This window comes from Penicillium coprophilum (genome assembly GCF_028826855.1).
Source record: "Penicillium coprophilum strain IBT 35676 chromosome Unknown utg000004l_segment0_segment0, whole genome shotgun sequence".
Taxonomy (NCBI): domain Eukaryota; kingdom Fungi; phylum Ascomycota; class Eurotiomycetes; order Eurotiales; family Aspergillaceae; genus Penicillium; species Penicillium coprophilum.
The window spans coordinates 717444-734633 of record NW_026622723.1 but is presented as its reverse complement, the minus strand read 5'-3'; the positions used below and the strand labels follow the sequence as shown (position 1 = coordinate 734633).

Genomic DNA, 17190 nt, shown 5'->3' with positions numbered 1-17190 from the left:
GGTTGTGTAGTTGCGGGACCAGGAGGGGAGCTGGGTGATGACGGTGGTGCTTAGTCAGAACATGTATCACATGACCTGAAGCTACTTTTATGTCGAGGTTTTGAGTCGCCATTAACATGGCACGCGATTGAGCTCCATTTTCCCATACGCTATCTCATTTACCCTTTCAATCAGACGACAGCCTTTCTGAACTAATTAATCACCCAAAAAATGGCCTCAAAATCATTGCCCGCCCGTGGAGGCCCCGATACTAAGGCCGTCGCTACCGGTCCTCCCAACCAGACGTGAGCTTGTCCTTCCAAGCACCGGAGAATGTCGTGCATTGGCGCTAACAACTTTTAGGCTCTACTGCACACACTTGCCCGATAAGAGAATCCCGAAACATGATCTGCGAACGGCACTCTATGCCTTATTCTCCACATACGGCACCGTCCTCGACATTGTGGTCATGAAGACCAGCAAAATGCGAGGCCAGGCCCATATTGTGTTCAAGGATGTCCAAGCCAGTACACAAGCACTGCGGGCTTTACAAGGATTCGAATTCTTCGGGCAACAGATGGTACGTTTTCCTTGCTCTTCTACCATCGCAAACCCCCGCTCAATCAATGGATGTCTAGAAAATTGTGTACGCCAAAGGATCATCAAATATCATTTCAAAACTTCGCGGCACATATGTTGCTCCAGTCGAGGCCGCGCCAGCTCCAGTCACGACCGACCTCCAAAAGTCTATCTTCGGAGCTCCTCCAGGCGCCCTCCCTGCACGACCCACAACCGGTGCCAACGGAGAGGGTCAAGGCTTGAAGCGACCGCGTGAAGAGGAAAGCGATAACGAAGAGGCCCCGATGGACGAAGATAGCGATGTACCAATGGAAGCTTCCTCCGATGAGGAGTAATCCAATGAACGAGGCCCCTGCTGGGGACTGGGAGAGACTTGAAGTCCTCACCTTGCATGTGATTTTTTTACTTGATTCCCCAGCGTTTCCAGCATATGCAAGAAGTATTGGCTGGTACTGTGCTAAACAAAGAGCTCGTGTGGGACGTGCAGGTTCACGCAATGACCTACAAGGCCGAGCCAGATGAGGAGATATGACCCAGGAGTGACGCGCTGTGCGTCTGCAATATTCGCCATAGCATCCGCGGTGTTGCATGGGTGGACAAAAAAGGCCGGGGCGCCAGAGTCAGGATGGTACTACAAGCAAAAAACAAAAACAAAAAGACATGAGCTCTTGTCACGAGGTTCCGAGAATGCACCTACACCCATACTAATCCCACCCATTACACCCACACTCTTCAATTCTTGCCTGTACCGTTCCGGCACGACATACTGGTAGACTTCGTCTAGTCCGAGTGGGCCGTTGTGCCACCTGAGGCCGAAGTACAAGACGGGGACCTGATATGTGGGGGACAATAAGATGTCATAGTCAATCTGTAAGCTGGGGAGTTTGGCGCGAACGAGGGCTTCCTGCGGTGAAGAGTCAGAAAATGGGGCACGTCCCTTGGGAGGGCTAGAACTCTGCAGACCGGATCCTCATCTTCCTGTGATTCTTCCTCAAGCGCCGGGGCTTCTGGGCTGGGGAGATTGACATATTTTGTTATTCTGAGGCCTGTTCCATTTGGCTAGTTTCCAAAACATATTTTCCCATTAGTTTTTCTGGATTCAATCTAATAAAGAAATAGATAAGATTTCAATGGTTCATGCATGACAAAAAAGGGATACCTTTGTGAGCAGTCGAATGGCGGGCCAGTCAATATTTTGGGCTGAAGTGCATCGATCAGCGAGATCTTTACATGCACTCTCAAACTCCGACTGCACCAGAAAGGGAAATGCAGAGCACGATTCAGCCATGCGGCTGGAGCCTGGGGTGGCTGTCACTTCGTATCAGTGTACGAGTTGTCCGGATGCAGATGTTCAGCTGTGAATGCGGCGTGGCCAGGGTACGGGGATTTCGCAAGGATAAGAGCACTTGACCTTATCACTATGTCAAATGAGAAACATTGGAAGATGAATCCACGGATACAAAGTGGTTTAAAAAAAGCAAAGATTGATTGCAGTGGTCCGGATATAGAAAAGGAAGAAAACAATGGCGTTTGTCAGGAATACGACGTGTGCTTAGAAGTAGCCAGTACTTACATTCTGTACGGTACTTGTATGTTCAACACAAGTAGTGGCTACTTCCGTTTGCGGTATGTACCTTTTTTTTTCTTTTTTTCCTCGCGTGGAGATGGTTCCTTGTTCTTCTGCATGCAGTTGTTGATGTCCAGAGTAAATGGGATCTGAAACTTCGTGGCAAAATGCTTGCGTCTTTTTTTTTCCTACTGTTTAGTTGCATATACACGTTTGTCGTGATTCTCTCCACTTATGTATCGTATGTTCCCCCTTCCCTTATCCTCCCCTCCCAATTCTTTACTCCGGACTGTTTAATTTTCTTTTTGCTTTTTTTTTTTTTATATTTATTTTTGTGTTTTGCATGTCTATAATCTTAATGTTGCGTATCTGCCAATTTTGATCTACCCCTGGTCAATCGAGATCGTGAAATCTTGAAATCGTGAAATCCTCAAAATCTTGCTTGAAGGGGATTCCCGGCTTTCAAGATTGGTTATCTGCTTGACGTTACCTCAATTCCCCGTCATCCGTCTTCCATCTTTCCAGTCCAACCAATTCTCACATTGCACCCAATCTGAAACACGGACCATCATCTCCGGGCATTGGGAAACCTTGAACCGCCAATCGTCTCAATTCCAACCCTGTTGTACGAGCTTGGGGCTCGGATTGCGTCCTCTGTGGACCAGGGCCTGGCTTGACGTCAGAAGTCCGGGGTGCGATCTAATCTGAAGAGCTCCCTCTCTCTATCGGGGTAAGCTTGGAAACTCAAGGTCACTGCGGGGGAACAGTGCTCCAAGTCCTTATTCTTGTATATCATTCTGCTCCTGCACATGCCCCGTTGAATCTGGAGCATATTCAAATCTTGCATTTCTGAAGTCATGGGCAACTCTCAATCGAGTCAAGCCAAAGACGAAATCCGCCGCTCCAACCGCCTTTCAAAGCCCCTGACGAAGAAGTTCGGTCAAAGCTCCCAACTACCCGAAACAGACCCTTTAACGTTCAGTTCAGGGCTGATAGGGTGGCAAAACCCTTGGGTTGGCAAGAATATTGCCAGTTCCCCTATAGAAAAACGGGGCAGTTACCCTAAGAAAGCAGAGATCCCACCGACTCTTTTCGAAACGGACTCGTCCGAAGAGACCCCGACAGAGGACCGAGCCTTTGTATATGATCAGAGTCCCACGCAGCGTCCAATCCGCCCAAGCCTCTTGACTGCAAGCTCTTCGAGAAGAACATCTTACCAGTCGGAAACTTGGGAATCGGGTTCCCAGCCCTCGCCTCTTTATGAACAGCCACCAAAGCGGGCCAGTTCGACTCGAATTCCTCTACGGAGACACAATAGCGCTGTCTATGAAAACCATATTGGGGATTCGACATCTTCCAACACCCACTTCTTGGTTGGGAACCAACGGTTCTCATTAACGCGTCGACGATCGCTCCTAACGCGACCTGGGGTCGCCACAAGACGAACAGGCGCAGTTCGACGCGTCCCGTCACCCATCGGGGAGCCTGAATGCCCGATTGAGGATCCGACTGAGTCAACCGTTCTGCAATGGCCATTGCCTTCGAGCCAGCGACCGCTGCGTCTGCCTTCTCCAGTGCGGCCGAGAAGCCCAATGGAGACCCAATATACTCAGCTCGGGGCACTTAAATTAGGGTCTTTGCGAGTTGTAAATGGCTCTGCCTCTCCATGTTCGAGCGAACGCATTCCTTTCAGTGGGCCATGTGATTCAGGCCCTGGGCTTGGTCTTGAGAACATAGAACTCTCAGGGCCTAGCAGGGGATCGACGCTGGATATTCCATCCTTGCCCGATTTGAAGAAATCGGACGATGTTCCGGGGAGCCCATTCTCTTTCGAAAAGTCCCCCACTATCACAGTCCAGCCTCGCGCAAAATCTTTGTTTCCTGGAGATCCAGAAGATGAGGGAATTGTGCTCTGCGATGATACAAGAATCCAGTTGGAGAAAGGTGCTTTGGACACCGGTCTTGCTCGGAGCACAGCTCAATCTCTCAACAAGTCCGACAGTGGCTACAGCTCTGCCACCTCAATTCATTCCATACAGCGGAGCCGGACTCAGAGTTCTGCCACCTCACAGACGTCGAGCTCATGTGGTACAGATACCTCTAAGAACATCTGTATCCTGAACAGCTCGGCTTCAAGTCGACTAGGCGATAAATTACAGCGTCCCATGAGCCTGCAGACAAACCCGGAGAACTACTCAATGCTGTTACCAGTTGCTGCTCGCTGGTACGATTCGAGTGACCCAGCTCTCCTTGCTCCATCGCGATCGCGTCGATCAACGTTGTGTGCGCCCCGATACACGGAATATTCCTGGCCGCGCGAATCTCTCCTTGAAATTAAGTCCACTGCCCAACAGGGCCTTACCAGAGGACCTTTCTATGGAGATCGATTGTCCTTGGGCTCGTTTGACGTTGCATCTACTGTGGGGTCTACCACTACTGGAGAATCACAACTCAGTCACCAGCAGCCAATCACTGAAACCAAGGAGCGACTCCGCAGGTCGACCTCTGAGTATCAACTTCATGAAGAGTACAATACACAACGGCAAGTCTCACGATCTAGAAGCCGACTGGGAAGTCGCATCTGGAGCATGAGACCAGGCGTCGACGCTCCTCCGCTGCCCACTATCATGTCCCCAGGCTACTTGCAGGATGACCTTGATCTTGATGCTGAACTAGCTTCCTCTGAGCCGACGCGAGGCCGGACGAGAAGCCGAAGCAATGACTATCCCCGTCGTCGGTTGACGAAACCTCGTCCACAAACGGACCTGTGCATATAACGACCTCTCCCTTTTTTTTGGTTCTTGATTTTTCTAGTAATGATTTTGTTGCCCATTTATTGCCTTGGATCTTGTTTTGATCGCGTCTCGTTTGCTTACGGCGTCTACAAAAGTTCATTATGGAGGTGGTCCTTGTTTTTATTTTTTGGGGGTTTTTTTGGGAGGTTATGCGGGAGTTTGCGACCCATTTTGGATATGGAGTCTTATTAGGTATACCCTTTTGGAATTGGAAGTGGAATTGGCGTGAATCATATCCGGCGTTATACACAAATCCATGAATTCTGTATACCATGTGCTGTTCTACAATTTTAGGATTTTATTGGGCGCTTAGTCTAGTCCCCGAAATGCATGCATGTCCCCGATGGGATAAGATCTCACCTTTCGCCTATCTTGCCTTCTTATGCATACGTACATAATTCCTCACCGCGTGGTTGAGGGTTTCCCCGGCCATTCCTGTACACGAAGTAAGGTTATCGAGTTAAGCAAGGGGCTTTTACTAGGCGCAGGGTCCATGGAGTTAGTTTCTCTACGATCTACTGCATATTACCAGTCTAGACACGGGATAGCAATATAATAAACATCAAGTTAGATTAATAATAACAAAGGTCAGGTCGTAGAAGTACATATTCATCAAATGCAAGCAAGGAAAGAGAACGCCACCCGGAGATCCCAATGCAAATGTCATCAATGATATCGAGGCAATGGATTTCAACCCATAAACACTCATAGATTGATCAACTCACATAATCCGAATCTTCTTCGGCGAAGGAGTCGCCTCTTTCGGAACAATAACAGACAAAACACCGTTCTTCAGACTCGCGCGAACAGAGTCCTGATCAACACGCGCGGTGAAGCTGAAAGTGCGCTGGAAGTCACCGACAGACCTCTCTTTGGCCCAGAAGTGAGGCTGATCTTTCTCGACAGGATGGGAAGCAGCGGTGTCGACAGTGTCGGCCGAGCTAGTAGTAGATGCTGCATCCTCGTCTTCGACTGTGGGCTTGTGCCAGCCTGCAGGAGATGAGCTGCGGCTTGAACTGGCATCGTTGTCATCATTGATGTAGTCACGCTCTGTGTGGCCCTTGATCACGAGAGTGTGGGGATCGGTGAACTCGATCTCGATGTTGCTTTGGTCCACACCTGGGAGTTCACCATCGAGGTGGTAGGCGTTTGTGAACTCGCGCACATCAAAGGCTGGTGCGAAAGAGGAGGTGCGTGCTTGTTTGGAGCACTGGTAGGATTTGGGACATTGGCGAGACTTGCATTGTTGGGGAGTCTCGTAGTCATTGAGGAGTTGGAAGAGTGGCGAAAGGCCGGATTGAGTGTAGAAGGCCATTGCTGGAGATTTTTGGATTGGAAAAAAAGTTGTAAGAGTGGTAGATTGTCTGAGAGACTATGATGATTGTGTTTTGATTGATCTGTTCTGCTAAATTGGCGTGGAATATCTGCCATTTTATATCTGATGTTCATAGTACCTGAGGCTCATTGCTTATACTCCGGCGGAAGCATCCAGAAACTAGTGGCGCAGTCCACAAGCTGCCAGCAACTTCAAGACACAACCACCCCATTCCATAAGCTGAATAATTCTATAATTCTAGGAAATGACTCTCTGGACTGAATGAATAATTCGTGATTGGTAATTACTCTATATCTCGAAACTTCCGGGACTTTAGAATGAGTCAATAGTGGCGATATGGTAGGATGGGTAAAACACTGCATGACAAAGCCCTAATGACTCAACAGTCTATGATTTAATATTATACAAAATGCCTCCAAAACAAGGCCCCAGCAACATCGTGCTTGGCCATGCTTTTTGCGTAGCATGTTCAACATGTTCAACATATTCGCAGGGATCCGTCCTGGGTGGAACCGGCAATGCTAGAGATCTCCGATTCTATTCCAATGAGTGAACTGGTGGAGATATGTGGCTGAAAAGACGCGAGACATACAAAACTAGCCCTGCAATCCGTTGACACCCCCGGACGGCTTAGACTCTGAGATCTGGGCCCGCTCATCGGATATTGCGGATTCCCGGGGTAGCATACAGCTCGAGCTGTCGATTGCCTTTGCGCAAGAGATACTCAATTGTGCTAAAGTCTTTCTTATTCACTGAGAGATGTTTCTGGAACTCTGCCCTGTATACCGTCTTAGCCGGATTGAACCGATATCTAGGGGGAATGCTGTTGGGAAAGGAAAAAGGAGAGGGAAGAAGAGGGAGATAGGCAGATAGGCAGATAGGAAAATAGGCAATGAATAGAGCTTTACCGGGCATATCTTTTGAAATTGATCCTGGAGTCCTACAAATAGAAGGTATCAGTTGAGGTTGACGTCGGAGGAAGTGCCTTAAACCCACCTCAGGCTTATTTCGGATCTCCCGTAGACATTTTCGGTATAGAGACAGAACGTCCCTCTGGAGACCGGAGAGCCTAGCCATTGTGAATTAATAGAAAGGGAAAAAGCCTGTGAATCATTGGGTGGAGCTCATGTTTCCCGCCTCTGGGGAAAAAGAGATTCCCGGCCGAGTGCTCAGATGTCCCCAATCTCCAATTCCGTCGAACTTCTAACTTCCCCATATTCCCCAATGGCTGCTTTTACTGTGAGTGTGAGATTGGATTATTTCAAGAGAAATAATGAACAATTCATACATGATAAATTATTGAATGAATAGTATTTCATTGTATCAACATTTACTAATTTCCCAAATAGCACCTCATCCGCTTCCTGGCCAAGGATGGCCAAATCTATTATGGCGATGCTATTCTCCCATCTGGAGTGAGCGACATCGCCAAAGCCGCCAAGGCCAGAGTCATCCAGGGTGACATCTTTGGCCAGCACCGGGTTACCGACCAGATTGTCGATGTGAGAATGCTCCTCGCACCTTTGGCCCGTAAGGATATTGGCACAGTTCGATGCTTGGGTCTGAACTATGAGCAACACGCCAAGGAGTCGAACATGCCCATTCCAACATATCCTATCCTATTCTACAAGCCCGTGACTTCAATTTCCGGCCCTACAGATGATATCCCCGTGGCTCAACTTGCCCAGGAAGGCGAGGGTCTGGATTACGAGTGTGAACTCGTCATCGTCATCGGGAAAGAGGCCACTGATGTCCCCGAGAACAAGGCTCTGGAATATGTCCTGGGCTATGCTGTCGGCAATGATGTTTCCCACCGCGATTGGCAGATCAAGCGTGGTGGAGGTCAGTGGTCCCTGGGTAAGGGATTCAATGGATGGGCACCGTTTGGTCCTGGTATTGTTTCTTCCAGTGTGATTGCCGATCCAAATAACTTGGCTATCTCGACCAAGTTGAATGGACAGACTGTCCAGTCTTCGTCGACTAAGGATATGATCTTCGGCGTGGCCAAGACGATAGCATTCTTGTCCCAGGGAACTACACTCATGCCTGGAGATGTTATCTTCACTGGAACGTAAGTACACCATGATGAGCAAGCACATTGACGTTTTGATTTTGATAGACTAATCTTTTGATAGGCCCCAAGGCGTGGGCATGGGTCGCAAGCCTCCGGTGTGGCTGAAGGATGGCGATGAAGTCGAGGTTTCCCTGGAGGGCGTCGGGTCCTGTGTCAACCGGGTGGTCTTTGACAAGCCCAACGCCAAGCTCTAAATCTATTTATCTTGAACTTACCGTAAGACCAATGATGTGACTGGCACTGGTTCAAGTTGTATATAACTACCGGCACGTTTCAGTCTTTGCAATTTATCTTTGTGGTTATTTGGACCCAAAAAATTATCTTTGTATCCGTAATCCCGTGTGCATTACATGTAAAAGAAAAACATAAGTAAGGATCTAAGCAGTTTGGGCGCCGTATCCCCTGATTCTCTCGGCAAAGGCCCAGCTTTGACCCTGAATCTGCTCATCCTCCTTCAGATCAATACCATCCTTCGTGATCACGGCTATCGAGTACTTGTCGCTACTTCGTGCATCGCGGTAGAACAGAACCTTCAAGCACGCCTTCACGGCATTGATAGCATCTTCCTTGCTGACTTGTTCAAGGGGTGTACCCTCAGGGAACTCGCGGCGCAGAATGGGAACCGCAAGATGAGCACCAAAGCCTGTGGCAAGATGAGGAGCAGAGAATGTCGTTCCGAGCAAGTCTGCCGAGCTAAGGAAGGGCTCTCCTTCGGCATCGAAGCCTGCGACGAGGACGTGGTTCCACAGCGGGTTGAACTCGGAGCGTCGTTTGTAGAAAACCTTTGCAAGGTAAGTGTGCAGGTTCTTGGCGTTGAGCATGTTGCCGTGAGGGGAGTAGTTCTCCTTGATATCCATGGAGTCGAGGAGACGGTCGAGATATTGCATGTCGGAAACGTCACCGCCAAAACCAACCATTGCCTTATCGCCGAAATTACGCAGACGCTTCGTGTCGGAGAAACGAGCCAGGGATCCGTAGGAAGCTACATATTCGCAAATAGTATCGTGTTAGATGGCAATTCTGCAAAGGACGCGGAACGTGACAATGGGACGGCATACCCAGGTTGTCGGTAGCTATAACCACTCCGCCATTAAACTTGACACCCACCACTGACGTTCCAGTCACGGCAGGCGATGAGGTATGGGCCTTCGGGCCTGTGGTCTGCAAATATGAGTGATCGTAGGCACCGTAGACATCGTTCCTGGGCTGGATGGATAGTTAGCAACAGAGCAAGGACTGGGAAGGTTGTGCCACCTACGCGGCCCCAAGCTTCAGGGAAGTGGTTCATGATGAATGAAAATAAATGATAGTTTGAACGGGGTTTGAAGAAGGGAATTAAATTGCAGACAATGAGGGAAATCAACAGATGGATAGCACAAAGTGATGACGATAGATGGGGAGCTATCTTAGGCAGTCGAGCTGACGGAGAGCTCGGCTGACTAAGGTTCGCGGTCACGGCGGAGCCCTGTACAATATAGGGCATGTATAGAGCTACTATGTTCAATACCCCTTTAAATGTAAATAATTAGGAGTTGAAAGTAATTCATTGGCCCTACTGCACTTGGCTGGTTATCTCGGAGGCTAATACTTTGATGCTCGTATTCGCTTTCAAAACTTCTATACACTACATCGATGGATGTGTCCCCGGCACTTTCTCCATGAATATCCAGACTTCTTTTTCTAGAAAGGTCCATGTCTTCTCAGGGCCCAAGTCGGGCTGGGTCGGCGGCATCTGCCCATCCCGTTGACGACATTGGCTTCCCACGCGTGTATAGTATCACGAACCAGATCTTCCACCGGCATTATGATATCAACTGGGTGGATAACCAGCCTCTGTTTTACGGCGAAATATCTTTGCTCACACCAAATAAGCCTGGCCTTACTTTCCATACTGGTACCAGCACCCGGGCCCCAACTGTGGCCGTCTCCAATTTTTTGGAGTCATCCGGTGACTACAAAATAGGCATTGGGAATCCCGACGATGTGAGCGCCGTGCAGCGGGAGAATATGGCCAAGGAGCTCATTCACAAACCAAAATACCGGCTCGAAATGACAGCTCAATGTGGATATGATCAAACTCAGAGCGAGGGGCGGTCATTCCTACGGAAACAAACACGAACCGTTGGCGTTGAGAATTCAGTGCTGTCTCGATGGACTGGCCGGAACTATAGGCGCGTGGATGGGCACACCGAGCAAATTCTTGGCGTCTTTTCAGGTGCGAAAGGACTGGGCAAAGGTGAGAAACTTCAAATCAGAGTGGAATACGGAGAGGGCTTCAATCGAATGGTCTTAAATTTCTTGTTCGAGTCTGTGTGGGAAGGCGAGGCGGCGCAGACAGAGTGCATCCGGTGGTGGTGGGGGCTGAATCGAGTGTCATTGTTCCAATGTAATGTACACGAGTCCAAGCGAGCGCTATGTCAATCGAGAGGGTATCGTTGATCTCCTGCTAGGTCGCTGTCTAGAGTCATTGGATATACCACCAGAATGTTTCTCCAAGATTGCGCACAAACTAAACTTTGATCAAGGATAGAAGAGCCCTTCTTCTTCTTCTTCTTCTTCTTCTTCTTCTTCTTGATGAATGATAGGGTGCCAGAACGGAAGTTCCCTTGTAGGAAAGGCAAACATTGCGTCATTGAGTAATCGAAGCATTCAGATTATGCGCCAGTTACTATTTCAGGGCAATACCGAATGCCCGCAGTTCCCGAGAGAAGTGATCCACCCAAGGATATTTGGCATTGCCATTCGAAATATGGCATTAGGGTTGGTCTTTTTGGTTTGGTTGCCGCTGAATGAATACTCAGGCAGACCCAGAGACAAAATCAACCGAGCTTCGCTGGCCGGATGCCTTTTTCTCCTCTGATTGTTTACGAAAATCTTGCTGGGTTCTCAAGAGCTCTTCCTTGAAACCCCATTTGGGTAAATTTGAGGTATTCCACAAGTCGGATGGCAACGATGTGTCATATTGCGATCGTTCATTGATTCCAGCATGCTCCATCATTTTCTTCAACAAGCTTGGATTCTTAAGCGATGACGAGCTGGCCAGTTTTGAGTTGAAGTGTACGCCTTGCTTTTTGAGCGAGAGGAAATGTTCGAATTTCGCGTTCACGGCTGGGTTTGGAGACCCAGGAGGTGATGGTGGGATGTCTAGATTTGGAACCGGAGGGAGAGTGAGGTCTTGAACAATTCCACGTGTAGTTGAGAAGGGAGAGGAGCGTCCACTTGTCGAATGCTTGTCCTCCGAGAGAGGCGCCATGTCCATGGATGCGGGGCCAAGGACAGGTCCTTCTGGGACTGAATCGGTGGCAACGTGAACAGATGTCTTTTTTGGTTGTTGGTGGAAAGATTTATGATCTGGATAAATTGTCAGCGCCCACCTTTGGGGAATACTGGTGGGAAGTTAACAAGCATGTTACCTTCGTCCTGGCTAGCTTGTGAGGCTGTAGGGGGAATATCTTTACAACGCTGCTGCTTTTGAGTCAGCGACTTTTCGGCGCTACTCTTCCAGGGCTTAAACTACCTGAGAATTGGGAGAAGAACCCTTCTGCTCTACCTCATCCTCGCTGCTGCTCTCATAATCACCGAGACCAAGCATTGCTTCGCAGTTTGTGTCCAGGTATAAGCGTCGAGATTGGAAGGGAAAAAGAGGGCAATGGGAAATTATCCAGAAATATAGACAATATTATCACTTGAACAAGTGCAAGTCGAACTTGACGTCCTAGGACAAATAATACGCGGAGCGTAACTATCACGGTAGCCCTCCAGGGCTCTCGGGGAGCTTGGGTATTTCTTACCTAATCAGAAGGCAGCTACCGCATCGCGTCAGACACCCAGCTTCTTTGCTCTCCATCTTCCAGAACTCCCCAATCCCGAGAATCCTCTACATTCAACACCTTAATCTTCTCTACCAAGTTGTTATTGTGGTATACTTTCCTGATCAAGCTCTCTCTCGCCGAAAATGACGTCGCTCATGGGTAACCACTCTGGGACTATTGGATACTCCTTCTCTGAGCCAACATCCGCTAACGTCAAACAACATTCCTTCTATCCGTAAGGAACAACCTGATCAAACTGAGCAAGAACATTGGCTGACGGTTACACTAGTTACACCGATAATGGCGGCTCCACCCTCGGCATCACGGGTGCTGATTTCGCTATCCTCGCCGGTGATACTCGTTCCACATCAGGCTACAATATCAACTCTCGCATGGTCCCGAAAGTCTTCAAGATCGGTGGTGATGATGAGACTGGTGAGGGAGCTACAATCATCCTTTCCGTTGTTGGTTTCGCGGCAGATGGAAACGCTCTCAAGGAAAAGCTGGACACTGTGGTGAAGATGTACAAGTATCAACATGGGAAATCCATGTCAGTGGGGGCATGTGCACAGCGATTGTCGACCATCCTCTACGAGAAGCGATTCTTCCCGTACTATGTACATGCTATTCTGGCTGGTCTGGATGAGGAAGGTGTGGGAGCTTTGTACAGCTACGACCCCGTGGGCTCTTACGAGCGGGAGCAGTGCCGCGCTGCCGGCGCGGCATCCAGCTTGATCATGCCTTTCCTGGACAACCAAGTCAACTCCAAGAATCAATACATCCCAGGAAGCGGAGAAGGACACGCACTTGTGCCCAAAAAGGCTGAGCCTCTGGACAAGGAAACAGCCAAGAAGCTTGTACAGGATGCATTTACAAGTGCAGTGGAGAGACACATTGAGGTTGGTGATGGTTTGCAAATGGTGATTGTTACTCGGGAAGGAATCGAGGAAGTGTTCCACGCCCTGAAGCAGGATTAGAATACAGGAGGACATGGTAGATCATGGCCTTCTTATCGGAGCGAAGAGCTCCTTTTTGATCAGTTGATCATAAACATAATCGAGATGACTGAAATTTCCATGAATTGATATCTTTACGTTATACGTCGTCAAGCCTCTAAGATCAAGAAAAAGAAGACAGCGTAAAACCCCGATGCACCTGAACGCCCACACCATGCCGGATGAGATAATGAGTCGTGCAATCAGAAGCGTTCCTTCATTCGTGAAGCGACGGTCCGAAGATTGCCATAAACCTTGCCCTGTTTTGTGTTAGAAAAATTCCCCTCAAGTATTTATATGACCAAGACTTACCGGAGGGCTACCCAAAATCAAGCTGACGATTGCCTCTCGAGCAATGTGGATGTTCTTAAATCCACCAAGAATGTGAATCTTCTGGTCTGCAAGTACCACTCGTGTCCGACTGGCGTTTTCGATCGCATACTTGGTCTTTCCGTCCTTGCCTGCAATACGTCCAATGGCACGACCAAGATGTTCTCCGTTCAGAGTCTTCACATCCTTGATCTCAAAGGTTTGAATGTACAGATCATCGAGTCGGAGGAGGGCAATCGCATCGTCGAGATCGAAGCCAAGAGTGAAGGCCTTGACGAAATCGGCACCTTTTTGCAGAGCTCCCACATCGGTGGTAAACTTGGAGGTTCGCAATTCCACGGATCGGCTTTTGATGTTCATTCGCACTTGCAACTTCAGGTGCTCGACAATAGGAGGGCAGATCTTGGCCCAGCTCGCTTTAAGCGGGGTCATACGGTGCGGTGGTACAGGCACCTTTCGTGTTTCGATCCGATATGCTGCGGCGACGTCTTTGGCTGGGGTGAAGACAGGACGACCTTCCTCGTCGATGCGCATTTCGCTGTCCTCCGTAGACTCTGCAACGGGGTTAATCGGGGCGCCCTCGTTGATGGCTTGTACATCGATCAAAACTTCATCATCCTGATCTATTGATTGTCAGCTAGAGGTTTTTTTGGGGGACAGATCAGATGGACTGCTAACCATGAGAGACGGTCTCAGGCTGAAGCCCGAGAGCCTGCTCTGGCTGACGAATAGCTGTAGGTGCCGACATTGTATTGTTTGAAGAATGAAGTTTTTTTTTTTCATAAAATCTGTTATCGCAAAATTTAATCAGTTCCCCCCTCACGGAAAAATGAAGTGTGGGCGGAAGGGAATTTTTTGATGCAAACAAGACAAACTCCGATGATTTCATTTGGGTTCTTCTAACCCGCAAAGCTCGGAAGCTTCCTTGTCAACAAGTCAACTGCTGTATATGATACAGTTTGTCCTACGCTTTGATCAACTGTCTCGTTTATGTCCAGGATGTAAAGGCAACGATGTCTGCTAACCTGGGACGCCGGCTGTACGCCCATATTTGGGAAACAGCAAATCCATTTCTTGGTCGCATACGAATCAATCGCGTATCGGCTGATGCTTATAGCTCAAGATTATTCCTCGATTCGTCTATAACTCACTCACGACGAATTTCTACACTTCCAAGGAAACCTACTCCTCTCACCAGGAGATTCGCTTCTGGGGGCTTTTTCGTCCTCGGCGTTTCGCCTACGTCAGCTGTTGCGGATACTACCACAGCATGCATACTCTCCTCTCCCAAAATTGCCGCCCAACATGTTTGGAAGCGAACTTTACATGCATCCAACGACCATCGGCGTGAGAAAGAAGCTTCTCAAGAGACCCATGAACGCAATGAAAATGACCATTCCCAGAAACTCGCCCAATCCGGAAAAGATACATCCACCACACATTCACAACCCAAACCATCACAAAACCCTCAACAGCCGACAACGAACAATCGCCACTTGAGGGATCGCTTACCACATATGCCTCATATACATCGGCCAACCAAGGAGGAGCTCCTGGCCGCAGCAACCGGGTTCTGGTCACGCCTGAAAGTACGATTCAAATGGTTTTCTATTAGGAGTGTTCGTCCCTACAACTTGGATGAGATGACTGCCTTCTTTTCGTGGGTTTTGCTAGGCCACGTCGTCTGGGTTGTCGTAGGAACTACAACTTTTTTCTCGCTTCTGATTCTTGCGATCAACACAGTCTTTGCTCAAGGTACGTCCATTTTTGGTTGCAATAAGCTCTGGGTGCTAATGTGCTTGAACAGAAACATTGGCGGGGTGGGTGGGCAACTATCTCACTAAGTCTTCTGGAGTCAAAGTTGTTTTTGAATCTGCAATCGTGCCCAAATGGAAAAATGGCGTCATCACATTCAAGAACGTCTTTGTGTCAAAACGACCAGGCCAAGGTGCAGGACATGTTAGTAAGGGCTCATCAAAATCTGCGGCAGCCGAGGCAGCAGCTCGAGGGGACAGTGGATTCGAAGATTCCCAGATAGTATCTGATGAAGAGGAAGATACTAACTATACACAATTCGATTTATCGATTGAGACGGTCAATGTGACACTGTCATTTACCAAATGGCTCAATGGAAAAGGTCCACTTCACGATGTTGAGGTGAAAGGCATAAGGGGTGTCGTTGACCGCCGCCATGTTTATTGGCCGGAGGAAGACCTGGACCCTAAATCCTACCGGCATGAGCATAGACCCGGTGACTTCGAGATCGACTCCTTCAAGATGCATGATCTGCTTGTCACTGTTTACCAACCGGACAACTTCCGTCCTTTCTCCGTGAGCATCTTCTCGTGTGACCTCCCTAAGTTGCGGAAACAATGGCTATTCTACGATTTCCTCTCTGCCAATATGATGTCTGGATCTTATGACGACTCTTTGTTCACAATCCACGCTCGTCAGACCCATGGCTTCACAGGTATCCGGCAGGATAACGGGATAGAAGACGATGACAAGCCAAATCCGTGGAAGAAACATAACAGGATTCGAGTTGACGGACTGAATGTCGACCATCTCAACCGTGGTGTTCAGGGTCCTTTCTCTTGGATTCACGAAGGAGCTGTGGATATTGTGGCCGACATCATGTTACCTGCGGAAAACGATGAGAGCTTGGCCAAAGTGATGGTCGATTTCTATGATCGGTTAGAAGCCACTGTCACCTCCAATCGTTACCCGGAGCCTGTATCTTCAGACTCCAATCCAGAATCAGAGACTGAAGACCGACGTTTCCTCGTCATGGATTTGCGCGTGCACCTCAACAATGTTCGGGCTGTTGTGCCCATCTTCACCCGGGACCTTTCTTACATCAACAACGCACTCATCCGTCCCATTGTTGCCTATATCAACTCCAAGCGCACTTTCATTCCTATCAATTGCCGCTTAGTCAAGCGTGTCGGAGATTTCGATGGAAGCTGGACCATCTTTGACAGTGGCCTGATGGATGACCTGTCGGCTGCAGTGAGTACCCTCTTCTCTTTTTATATAATATCTGTTCAATGCTGATAATCTTTCCAGACCTACGACGCATTTGCCCGTGATGTCGTGGATGATCAGGCCCGGAAACGGCGGTTCAAGAAAGTCGGATTTTGGTCCCTTCAACTAGCCGCCCAGGCTATTTTCATGGGCATGGCTGGCAACATCGCCTAACTGTACTACCATGTACCTCATTTGACTGGCGCTTTTTACTTTTTTTGGTCTGTATCATAGTCATTGCGGTCGCATTTACAGGGAGTCTCGGTCATTTATTTCAAGATAGAATCTATCCCAAGTCAAGTAGGAAACAGAACTCAAACTAGTCCCAGCTCTGATACGATTTCCTAGTTGCCCTGGACAATCGAAACATTCCACTCACCAACTCTCCAATAATTCTAGATCACTTTCATATCGCTCTGGTTCCACTGCAGTTGTGCCGAATGCTGGGACGGCTTTGTACTACAAACAATTTATAGTATATCCATCTCCCCTTGTATAGTGTTGGTGCAAGGTCATTATACGCAATATACTCTCTGATATAAAAAAAAGAACAGTAAGAAAAAGACCGGGGAAAGAAATAACTGCTCGACGCATAGAAGCATACTCTCTTAGGTAACTCCGAGTAGCAGCCGGGAGATTGAAAGGGATCAGTTCTGCATACCAACACATCCCAAATCTTCCTCTTCTCTTTTCTTCCTT

At 48.6% G+C, this 17190-nt stretch overlaps 11 protein-coding genes across 11 annotated transcripts; 6 read left to right on the top strand and 5 right to left on the bottom strand.

Annotated features, from left to right (window-relative positions):
* Positions 1-210: 210 nt before the first annotated feature.
* On the top strand, positions 211-893 carry N7500_004694 (U2 snRNP complex subunit MSL1; the record flags this gene model as incomplete). Its single annotated transcript, XM_056675839.1, has 3 exons — positions 211-284; positions 343-559; positions 618-893. 3 exons carry the CDS (start codon positions 211-213, stop codon positions 891-893), a joined length of 567 nt encoding a protein of 188 aa, XP_056530839.1.
* Positions 894-2982: 2089 nt separating this feature from the next.
* N7500_004693 (uncharacterized protein) lies at positions 2983-4902 on the top strand (the record flags this gene model as incomplete). The annotated part of the gene is made up of 1 exon (XM_056675838.1): positions 2983-4902. One exon carries the CDS (start codon positions 2983-2985, stop codon positions 4900-4902), a length of 1920 nt encoding a protein of 639 aa, XP_056530838.1.
* A 739-nt stretch (positions 4903-5641) lies between these two features.
* N7500_004692 (Hsp20/alpha crystallin family protein) lies at positions 5642-6235 on the bottom strand (the record flags this gene model as incomplete). Its single annotated transcript, XM_056675837.1, has 1 exon — positions 5642-6235. One exon carries the CDS (start codon positions 6233-6235, stop codon positions 5642-5644), a length of 594 nt encoding a protein of 197 aa, XP_056530837.1.
* A 1245-nt stretch (positions 6236-7480) lies between these two features.
* On the top strand, positions 7481-8524 carry N7500_004691 (fumarylacetoacetate hydrolase family protein; the record flags this gene model as incomplete). The annotated part of the gene is made up of 3 exons (XM_056675836.1): positions 7481-7495; positions 7606-8327; positions 8392-8524. The coding sequence occupies 3 exons, from the start codon at positions 7481-7483 to the stop codon at positions 8522-8524; spliced, it is 870 nt and encodes a 289-aa protein (XP_056530836.1).
* Positions 8525-8707: 183 nt separating this feature from the next.
* Positions 8708-9618, bottom strand: pre4 (proteasome core particle subunit beta 7; the record flags this gene model as incomplete). Its single annotated transcript, XM_056675835.1, has 3 exons — positions 8708-9312; positions 9389-9536; positions 9589-9618. 3 exons carry the CDS (start codon positions 9616-9618, stop codon positions 8708-8710), a joined length of 783 nt encoding a protein of 260 aa, XP_056530835.1.
* Positions 9619-10022: 404 nt separating this feature from the next.
* N7500_004689 (uncharacterized protein) lies at positions 10023-10769 on the top strand (the record flags this gene model as incomplete). The annotated part of the gene is made up of 1 exon (XM_056675834.1): positions 10023-10769. One exon carries the CDS (start codon positions 10023-10025, stop codon positions 10767-10769), a length of 747 nt encoding a protein of 248 aa, XP_056530834.1.
* On the bottom strand, positions 10748-10963 carry N7500_004688 (uncharacterized protein; the record flags this gene model as incomplete). The annotated part of the gene is made up of 1 exon (XM_056675833.1): positions 10748-10963. One exon carries the CDS (start codon positions 10961-10963, stop codon positions 10748-10750), a length of 216 nt encoding a protein of 71 aa, XP_056530833.1.
* Positions 10964-11127: 164 nt separating this feature from the next.
* Positions 11128-11922, bottom strand: N7500_004687 (HCNGP domain-containing protein; the record flags this gene model as incomplete). The annotated part of the gene is made up of 3 exons (XM_056675832.1): positions 11128-11681; positions 11744-11795; positions 11848-11922. The coding sequence occupies 3 exons, from the start codon at positions 11920-11922 to the stop codon at positions 11128-11130; spliced, it is 681 nt and encodes a 226-aa protein (XP_056530832.1).
* A 363-nt stretch (positions 11923-12285) lies between these two features.
* Positions 12286-13119, top strand: prs3 (proteasome core particle subunit beta 6; the record flags this gene model as incomplete). Its single annotated transcript, XM_056675831.1, has 2 exons — positions 12286-12377; positions 12432-13119. 2 exons carry the CDS (start codon positions 12286-12288, stop codon positions 13117-13119), a joined length of 780 nt encoding a protein of 259 aa, XP_056530831.1.
* Positions 13120-13340: 221 nt separating this feature from the next.
* On the bottom strand, positions 13341-14356 carry N7500_004685 (pre-rRNA-processing protein PNO1; the record flags this gene model as incomplete). The annotated part of the gene is made up of 3 exons (XM_056675830.1): positions 13341-13397; positions 13450-14090; positions 14146-14356. The coding sequence occupies 3 exons, from the start codon at positions 14354-14356 to the stop codon at positions 13341-13343; spliced, it is 909 nt and encodes a 302-aa protein (XP_056530830.1).
* Positions 14357-14480: 124 nt separating this feature from the next.
* On the top strand, positions 14481-16665 carry N7500_004684 (mitochondrial distribution and morphology protein; the record flags this gene model as incomplete). The annotated part of the gene is made up of 3 exons (XM_056675829.1): positions 14481-15222; positions 15275-16476; positions 16534-16665. The coding sequence occupies 3 exons, from the start codon at positions 14481-14483 to the stop codon at positions 16663-16665; spliced, it is 2076 nt and encodes a 691-aa protein (XP_056530829.1).
* Positions 16666-17190: the final 525 nt, after the last annotated feature.